The sequence below is a fragment of the Phyllostomus discolor genome, chromosome 5, assembly GCF_004126475.2.
Source record: "Phyllostomus discolor isolate MPI-MPIP mPhyDis1 chromosome 5, mPhyDis1.pri.v3, whole genome shotgun sequence".
Taxonomy (NCBI): Eukaryota; Metazoa; Chordata; class Mammalia; order Chiroptera; family Phyllostomidae; genus Phyllostomus; species Phyllostomus discolor.
In genome coordinates, this window is record NC_040907.2 from 18378524 (window position 1) to 18388904 (window position 10381).

A 10381-nucleotide genomic window follows, 5' to 3' on the forward strand; every position below is an offset into this window, starting at 1 on the left:
GCTCAGTGGATTGAGTGCCAGCCTGCGAACCAAGGGGTCTCTGGATCGATTCCCAGTTAGGGCACATGTGTGGGTTGCAGGCCAGGTCCCCAGTAGCAGGTGTGTGAGAGGCAACCACATATTGATGTTTCCCTCCCTCTCTTTCTCCCTCCCTTCCCATCTTTTACTTATTTTTAGAGAGAGGAGAAGGGGGGGAGAAAGAGAGACATTGATGTGAGAGAAACATTGATCCATTTGCCTCCACCTGGGGACTGAACCCACCATCCAGGCACATGCCCTGACTGGAAATTGAATTAGTGACCTTTCGATTTTTGGGAAGACAGCCAACGAAGTGAGCCACACTGGTCAAGGCTATGTGTATCTGTCTTATCCTTAGTTCTGTGACTAGTCAGATTATTTAAGTACTGAAAATAGTGGTTTATGCAGGGTTTTTACTTCTTACTATTTTAGTGAAATGTATATAGAAGCTCAGCTACTAATTAACAGTTTTGGAAAAGGATTGGATAGTAGGAAAGGTTATTAATTAATGCATTTACTTCATCTTGGTGCTCCTACTTCAGTTCCCAGAACTTCATTCCAACTAACTGTCCATTTCTGCACCTAGAAAAATTCAAAAGGGATGAGAAGAAATTTTTATAAACTATTATAGCCCTGCTTTAAATTGAAGAACTGATGGAAAGTATTTTTGTTCCTTCACAAAATATTCTGCCTGTGGAAAGCAGAATATTATATATAACTCTGTCTTTCTGCTCTTTGACTCATTTAACTTCTGTTTATAGCATCAGAGACTATAAATATTGATTGCATAAGCCATACAAAGCAAGTAAAGCAATGAAAGTGATTTTAATGTAATCCATTTTTTTTCATATTAGCATATCTAAACATTCTTATTTTTTAGCCAGGGGTGCTGAAACTTGTGTTCTTTTCTATCAAGGTTCATGAGGACATAGGAAAAATTAGTTGAGGGCCATATAAGTAAATTTGGGGATGAGGGGATTAACAGCAGATTTATCAGCAGTAAAGCTGATAAAATTATACCCCCAAAATAAATAGAAATATGCCTCAGTTGTGTTTTATGGCCCACTTAGTGGAGGGAGGAGGAGTGGTAGTAGAAATGAGAAAGAATATATTAAGCTAAATAGGAAAAATCTATAACACGTGTTGACTCTTTTGGCTATAAAGTTTTGGGGGAGTCAGAAATTATACATTGAATATACCAATGTTGTTGGTTTCATCCCCAGCCAGGGCACATAGGAGAAGCAACCAGTGAATATATGAATAAATGGAATAACAAATTGATGTTTCTTTCTCTCAGGTCAATAAAAAAAATAAAGTCATACATACATAAAAAAGTTAGGTTGATCTTCAGCTGACTGACTGGGGTTGGGGGTTGGTTCCCCTAATCACCTGTGTTCAAGGGCCAGCAGCGTACATATTACAGGAAGAGATTTCAAATGTGCAGACTTCTGAGTAACATTGCCACCTTGTGGCTTTTAGGGTATTTCCTCTAGAGACAGAAGTTTTGTATTTTATAATTACAGATATAAAATGGGGAGGCGGGGTGGGTGGATAGTGTAGGTATTAACCTCTGAGGACCACATATTGAGGGCTAGAAACTCCCCTGTTTATAGTTTCTTATATCTTAAAATATTTATTTCTTAAGATTGTTTATTTAATCTCTCTACTGTTCTTTTTGAGGTCGTGGGCTGATTTCAAGGTTAGGATGAGTGTCCTACTAGAAATTTTAGAATGGGATGTGAGAGTAAAGTCTTGCTCTGCTATTTCCCCCTCTTTGTTTATGCCATTACATCCTCAAGCCTTAGGAATGCATACATCTTCCCTTCTTTTTAGCATTTGGGCTGTTTTTTTGGTTAACAAATAAGACTTACAGTTTTTGTGTTTGCTCTTGAAGATCTTATGCTTACCTCTTTGCACCTGTGAGTAGCCAGTCTGTGGCAGGAGCTTAACCTGGACTGGCTACTCTGCCTGTTCCTACTGCGGACCTCACTGTAGTTGCCTTGCACACGGTTCTAGGAGTACTAGTTAAAAAGTGGTAGGCGGGCTCCACATGACAACACTATAGGGGAGTCCAGCTTGCCATACTATTTCCCTTGCTACGATGATGAGTCAGTAGCATCTTCATGTATAAAAGCTGGAGTGTCCAACAGACACACATTATGTTGTGCTTATGGCAGTTCTGGCTGGGACTTGGACCCATTAATGATCCAAGTTTATTTTTATGTGTCATTCTGCTCTTTTCCCTTTACTGTATATTCATCATCATTCTCATTCCCTCTCCCCTTCCCTCCACTTTCCCGCATTTTGTTTATTAAATTTTACCAAAATATGACTGGTTGATTAGAAATGTCATACAGCTGACCTATATAGGTGAAGCCCTCTGACCATAAATTGTCAAAGTATTTAGTAGAATTGTTCCCAGTGGTAACAGGAATTTTGTGAAAGAAAATCTGCCATAAGGTAAGTCTTTCATAGAAATCTACAAGGTTTTAATGTCCAAAAGTGGTTAAAAATAATGATCCTTGTGTTAGAACCTTCTCTGTATTCTTTTCTCATTCTAAAAGACTTGTAAGAAATCATTACTAGGTACTTTAATTATTTTGCTAAAACATCCTTGTGTTTTATGACTTCTAATGTAGGTCTGAGGAAATAACACATTTTAAGGTTTTATGAATTGTTTAAGATAACTCTTTTCATGTCTTAACATTTTTATTGATTTTTAGAGAGTGAGGAAAGGATGGGGTGAATCAATGTTGATTTGTTGTTTCACTTATCTTGTGCATTCATTGGTTGATTTGTCCCAACTAGGGATTGAACTGTCAACCTTGGTGTATGGGGATGATGTACGAACCAATTGAGCTACCCAACCAGGGCCAATAACTTGTCTTTAAAGATAACTTTTTAAAAAAGATTTTACTTATTCATTTTTTTAGGGAGAAGGGAAGGGAGGGAGAGAGAGGGGGAGAGAAACGTCATTGTGTGTTGCTTCTCGCATGCCCCCTACTGGGGACCTGGCCTGCAACCCAGGCATGTGCCCTGACTGGGAATCAAACCAGCGACCCTTTGGTTCCCAGGCCAACACTTAATCCACTGAGCCACACCAGCCAAGGCTAAGGTAACTTTTTAATACAGTCAGCTTTTGCAGAAGAATTAATTGAAAACTGTTATACCCCATTTTATTAACTTTCTGTTTTGAAATAATTTTAAACAGAAATTTCAAGAATAGTGCAAAGAACTTCCATGTAGTCTTCATCCAGATTTACTAAAGTAATGTTTTCCACATTTGCTTTTTGGATGTGTGTGTGTAATTTTTTCTGAACCATCCGAGAGTAAGTTCCAGACATTATGCCCTTTTCTCCTAAACATGTTGCTGTGTTTCTAAGAACATGCTACATAATAACCATAGTGCAGTTATTAAAATCAGAACATTCATCACTGACACAATACTATTATCTAGCCAATAGATCTTGTTCATATTTTACCAGTAGACTTAATGTTTTTGATAGCAGTTATTTTCATGGTCCAGGTTCCAGTACAGGATTTTTTAGTTTTCATGTCTTTTTAGTTTCTTAATTTGCAGTGGTTATACACATTACCCACATCCTGCCCTCTTTTGTTTCTGACATTGAAATTTCTGTAGAGTATATGCTATTTATTTTTGTAGAATGTCCTTCGATTTGTCTAAGGTTTTCTTATTAGGTATATTCAGAATACGCTTCTCTGGCAGGGATACTATACATAAGTAACTTTTTCCTCAGTGAATCACACTAGGGAGGTTTAAGATGTGTTTACACCATTATTGGTAATACTAACTTTGATCTCTTGGTTAAGGGGTTCACCAGGTTCTTCACTGTGAAGCTATTTTTTAACAAGTAGGAAAATAGTTCGAGACTATATATATAAATGCCTCATTCCTTATCACATTTTCACCCTTTAGTTTTAGCATCCATTGCTAATTCTTACCTGTTTCATATATCACTATAATAGTTGTATACTTATCATTAAGGGTTATATAATGCTCAAATTGTCACAGATTTGGGCAGTGGGAGGCCTTTCAAGCAGGTCCTATTGATTCCTGTTTCCAGTTTATATTTTTGAATGAAAATAAATGTTTATAAATTTAATCTAGTATTTAAAATCTTGTGAATCATGTACATTTTTTAAAGGGTGCTAAATATTACTTTCAAGATAGTATGATGTGAATACTTAAGTATCTTTATAATCTCTGAGATGAATGTTACATTTATTTTTTCTAAATGAAGTTTATTTTGTGTATACATCAAAACTGTACAGTAGCCCCTCATAGCTATGGTTTTGTTTTTCCATAGTTTCCATTATCTGCAGTCAGCTACAGTCCAAAAATATTAAATGGAAAATTCCAGAAACAAAAATATATGTTTCAGATTGCGTAACACTGTTCTGAGTAGTGTGATGAAATCTCATGCTGTTCCACTCTTTCCTGGAGGGCATATGAATCATCCCTTTGTTCAGGGTATCCATACTGTGTATGCTAAGACCCAACACACACATTAGCCACTTAATAGCTGACTTGGTTATAAAATTGACTGTCACAGCATGGATGATCCCAGAGGTATTGTGTATGCTAAGTGAAGTAAGTCAGTCAGAGAAAGACAAATACCATGTGATTTCACTTATATGTGGAATCTAAAGAACAAAATAAAAACAAAATTGAACAGACTGATGGTTGCCAGAGGGGAGAGGAGACTGGAAGACTCGGTGAAAATGATAAAGGAATTAAGTACAGGTTGCTAGTTATGGAATAGTCACAGAGGAGGTACAGCATAGGGAATAACAGTATGGTGCCAGGTGCGTACTAGAAATAATTGGGGGGCAGCACTTTGTAAAGTATATGATTATGTTATCACTGTGTCATACACCTAAAACTAATACAAAATAATATTGAATGTTAACTGTAATAGAAAAATAAAGTTTAAAAAAAGATCAAGACAGTCGGCCGTCACGGTATCACAGTGCTTGCGTTCAAGTCACCCTTATTTTACTTAATAGTGGCTCGAAAGTGCAAGAACAGTGATGTTGGCAATTTGGATATGTCAAAGAGAAGCCATAAAATGCTTCCTTTGAGTGAAAAGTACCTATGTATTAGAAGAGTATATAGTATACATAGGGTTTGAAGAGCAGTTTAGTCAGCTTGCTGAATTGTACCAGTGTGATGTTTTCTTGATGTTGAGCAAGAGATTAAGGTGGCTGATGCCATTTGTTTGTATGTAATTTGCGTAATTTAAAATAAACGTCTGGCATACAAGTTTACATTAGGGCACAGGTTGTACCTGCCTTTATGGTATCATTGTGTAGTTAAGATTCAGAAATAGTTTTATGATTGTTATGTTTGAGGCAAAATGAATACAGGTAGTTGTAGACTTGGTAGCCCCTAAAGAGGAACAAATTTTTGTTTTAAAACGAGTCAATGCAGTATGTGTTATTACTACACAAGGCTCTTTCGAATTTCTTCCAGCTGTTCTCAATGGCTGTTATTAATCTTGCTGATCTTAAAATATAAGCATGTTTCTTAGGTAGGAACAGATTTGGCAGAGCCTGGGTTTTCTTTTTTTTATCTGTACAGTTTGGGGCATATACATTTAATTGGTACCCCTGGGGTTATATTACATTAAAAGATAATAGGCAAACTATTTTTCCAGTTTTGTTGGAATGTAATTGACATATATAACATTGTATTAATTTAAGGTACACAACATAATGATTATATATATTATATGTATATATAATATATATATAATATATATATTATATATATATTATATATATATATTATATATATAGGAACTAGAGTTTATTTAAAAGTTGATTGTAGCCTATTATTCATTGTTAATTTCATAAGTAGTTTGTGAGTGAGGTTAGTTGAAGACCTGTTCTTTGCTTTCAAGAAGCTTTTGATTGAATTGGGACTAATTTTACACGAAACAAGACAATGCAATTTAATTTTCAATTGTGGATGCAGATTTGAAAGGACATTGAAAGCTTCAGGGGTTAAGAAGGTCTCAAAGAAGGGAATGTTTTGAACTTTACATTGAAGGACAGAAGGCCAGACATTCTTGACTTGAAGAGTAATAAAAGCATAGGAACAAAATTTAATCAAGAAACACACCGGAATCTAGATTTCCTAAAGCCACAGGTAGATATTGATCATTAATAGAAGAGAGGTGAGAATGGTGTCCCTCCAAGTTATGAACAACAAAACCCAAGGTATATGAGTTTAAAATTTATGTGAGAAGCAAGGTGCTATTGAAAGTTTGAGTTTGGTCAACTCTAGAGATCTTTTTAAATTGTAATTTTTCTATTGTTAATAATATATTATCAAAACTTTGGGTGAACATATAGAAAGGGGGAAAAGCGTCTAATACTGTAGTCCAGGAATATTAAAACTTTTGAGCCCCGGCCAGGAAGCTCATTTAATTGGAGCGTTGTTCCCACGCAGCAGGGCTGCAGATCTGATCCCCTGTTGGGGCACATAAAGGAATCAACCAGTGCATGCATGGGATAGGTGGAGCAACAAGTGTATGTTTTTTTGTTTGTTTGTGTTTCTTTTTCTCTCTCTTTCCCTCCCCCTCCCCACTTCCCCACTAAAAATCAACAAATTAAAAAAATTTGCTCTGGCTGGTGTGGCTCAGTGGGTTGAGTGCCAGCCTACGAACCAAGGGGTCACTGATTTGATTCCCAGTCAGGGCACATGCCTGGGTTGCAGGCCAGGCTCCCAGTAAGGGGGCACATGAGAGGCAACCACACATTGATTGCCACACATTGATCACGCCAAACATTGATGTTTCTCTCCCTGTCTTCCGCCCTTCCCCTCTCTCTAAATATAAATAAAATCTTAAATTTTTTTTTTGAAATCTCTTATGTGTGACTGAACCTTTTTTTCTTCTTATTGAATGGAGGTTGATTTCCAGAGAGACAGTGTGTGGGTGAGCTCTTAAATTTTATTGAATTTGAAGTTTCAAAATTTATTTAAAAAAACAATATTCCATATTGAGGTACGTTGGTGAGTTTATCCTTGTGAAGTGAGACATGAAAAAAGAGAACTCTTTCTGAATAATTTACTGTTGGTTTTTTTTTTAAGACTTTGTTTACTTAGTTTTAGAGAGAAGGAAAGGGAGAAGAAGAGGGAGAGGAACATCAATGTGTGAGAGAGAGATTGACTGGTTGCCTCTCACATGCTCCCAACTGGGGTGCTGGCTGGCAACCCAGGCATGTGCCCCCTGACTGGGAATCGAACCGGTGATCTTCTGGTTTGAGTGCCGAAGCTGGCGCTCAATCCACTGAGCCACATCAGCCAGGGCTTTACTGTTTTTTTTTTTTTTATCCATGGAGCATTTTTGTTTTAGGGGAGTCATTTCACCACAAAGCCTCACTTAGCTTTGTTGACTATGACTTTAACATAAATATTTGTAATAACACAGTATATAAAAAGCCATATAGCCCTAGGTTTGAATCTGAGGTCTTAGTTCGGTAACCTTGGTTAAGTATTTTTTTCTGAGCTTTTGTTTTCTGACCTCTGAAGCAGGAATAACATAATCTTTGTGGGGTGTTACGAATATCATTATTTAGTGCCTAGAACATGGAAGCCCATAAGTGCTAGTTGCTGGGCACTTTAGTAGGAATCATATTCAACTTTAGAACCATAATTAGCATAGCATAAAGGGAACCAGTAGCTCTACCCAAGTTAGATTGAGGAATCAAGTGTAAGGTCGGCTTGTGCTCTTAACCAGTTAAGGCTTTTGCTGTTAAAAGGCATGTGAATTGAGTCATATATATTTTTTAAAGATTTTATTTATTTTTAGAGAGGGGAGGGGGAGAGAGAGAGAGAGAGAGGGAGGGAGAGAGGGAGGGAGAGGGAGGGAGGGAGAGAAACATCAATGTGTGGTTGCTGGGGGTCATGGCCTGCAACCCAGGCATGTACCCTGACTGGGAATTGAGCCTGCAACACTTTTTTTTTTTTTGAGTCATATTTTTAAAAATTTCAATACATGAATATGTGACATGGAAAACAGTCTAGAATAGATTAATGAAAGGCTTATAAAGAATGATTCTTAATAAGAAATGAGCGTTTTTCCATGACTGGTGTGGCTCAGTGGATTGAGTACTAGCCAGTGAATTGAAAAGTTGCAGATTCTGTTACCAGTCAGGACACATGCCTGAGTTGCAGGCTAGGTCCCCAGTTGGGGGCATGTGAGAGGCAGTGATTCGATGTTTCTCTCACACATTGATGTTTCTCTCCCTTTCTTCCCCTCTCTTTAAGAATTTATAAGTCTTAAAAAAAAATGAGCTGTTTTAGGGGAAACTTCAGTATCGTAGTCAGTTTTCAAACTCCATTTCTTAATTGGATTTTAGTCACTCTAGGAGAAGAGGATAATTTTCTCGTATCTTGTGAACTAAGAGCCTTCTGTAAGTCGGTTCATTAATTCCCCCACAGCTCTGTGACAGATATATATCCTCACTGTACAAAAAAAAAAAAGGAAATTGAGCCTTATAAATATATCTAAGGCTCTGGGCCTAGAATGGGATGACTCTAGAACTGTTTGGTCTTTTTTATTATACTATACTTACGTGTATTGTTTCTGTTAGGCTCATATTTTGGGGGGAAGAAGTAGAAGTCAATTTTTATTGGTGGAGAATATTCTATCTAGCACAAGTTACTAAGTTTTTATTGAGTTATTGTGTGAAGTTTTAATTCTTAAGCATACTCAGATAAGTTTTAACTAACCATTTTGATTTATTTTTAACCTTTAGGAACGTCAAGGTCGTGGAAAATAAAAGGCAGTTCTGCACAGACCACAGCAACGGTTGCATCTGCATATCCTAAGAGGAAAAAAATGACCTTCAAGAGAATTAGGACTTTTTTCTTAATTTCATTGACTTCAGAGACGATTGCAGACTTGCAGTTTAAGTATTGGAATTTCACAAAAGACATAGGACTTAACTGGAAAATGAAAAAAAAAGAAAAAGAAAAAACTAAAAAAATCCCTCTAGGTAGTTTAGGTGAAAAATGTCCCTTTTATTTTGGCTTTGGTTGTGATTTCAGAGCATAATGCTTTGGTTTTTTTGTCTTTTTACTATGTTTTTCGGATTTTAAAGTCCGTAAGTGCATACAGTTTTCTCTAATTTTTAAACCCTTTCCTCCCCCCATTTTGACATTTGCACTTGGAGAACACCTGAGTTTCAAAGGCATGGGCCTCCAACCCAGAAAGTGGAAATTTGGTTTTTCCCTTCCGAACTGGAAGAACATTTTTATGAAGAATTTTTGCCTTGGAGAATTTAACAGTGTTATCCCAAGGTTGTGTCTTTAAGGGTGGTTCATTTTCTCTGACCCTTTGTTACTCAGAGTAAAATACTAGGAGTCCTAAGAAATGTTCTGTTATTGTACATTATAACTGATTAAGTCAGGATTAATTTCATTTCACAGCTAAGAACAGTGGTAAAAACTTGTTTACAGAAATGCATTTTGGAAGAGAAAAATATTGTAAAACGTGTAGTGAATGTTTCTTCAGTTTCTTGTTCAGCCAATGAGGAAAGGGCATTGCCTTTCTTTTTACCATTAATCACTTCTCAATAAACGTGAGATCCTGTTGAGCATCACTTTTAGTACCATTTATTAGTATTATTTGAGTCTGGTATATTTTGTGAAAGATTTGGAGTGTAAGGAGTTTGAAGAAATGAAACGGCAACTATTTTAAGAAAGTCTGCTGAGATGAAATAGTTCAGGTTTGCTTTTGTGCCCAGGGCTAGATAACCATGACCTCTGCAAAGCAAGTTGGGCCAAAATTTATAATGCTTTGTTTCTGCGTAATTCCCAGAGAAGGTAGAACCACTGCTAAGTCATTCAATAAATATTTGATTGTAAGTGCTTATTAGGTGCCAGTCACTGTGCTTACTCTGTAGACACCTGGCCAGATAATTGCATGAGAAATAGACTGAGTCCTGGTGTCAAGGATGTAAGTGTTTAATCTGAAATGTGGCTTATTTAGACAGCATTCCGCATGGATGCAGGTCCAAGAATAAGAAATTTCAGTGGGTTTAGATCTTTGTGAACCATATAATCTTAATGATATTTGATGTACCCCTATACATTTTCTAAGAGTTGGGGCCTCTCTGCCTTAAAGATTTTTAGCCCTTATACTATCCCTGTGTTGGGGAGTTAAATGTGTGAAAACTTCTATAATAAGAAAGGGTTCTGAAAATGGGTTTTAATACTGTTGGATTGTGTTTTGCTTTCAGATGATTTGCTCACCCTAGTGTACACAGTCCAGGCTCCTAGATCAGGGGTGTGATAAAATTATTAACTGCAGGTGTGTCATTAGCATTACAG

The 10381-nt window shown here is 36.8% G+C and overlaps 1 protein-coding gene across 1 annotated transcript in view; it reads left to right on the top strand.

Annotated features, from left to right (window-relative positions):
* The window catches only part of YTHDF2 (YTH N6-methyladenosine RNA binding protein 2), a 28932-nt gene extending 19014 nt beyond the window's left edge, over positions 1 to 9918 (top strand). Inside the window, exon 5 of the mRNA XM_028511243.2 lies at positions 8806 to 9918. Within this exon, the coding sequence (XP_028367044.1) occupies positions 8806 to 8829 (24 nt within the window). The 3' untranslated portion in view covers positions 8830 to 9918. The remainder of the gene's footprint in view (positions 1 to 8805) is intronic.
* The last annotated feature ends 463 nt before the right edge of the window (positions 9919 to 10381 follow it).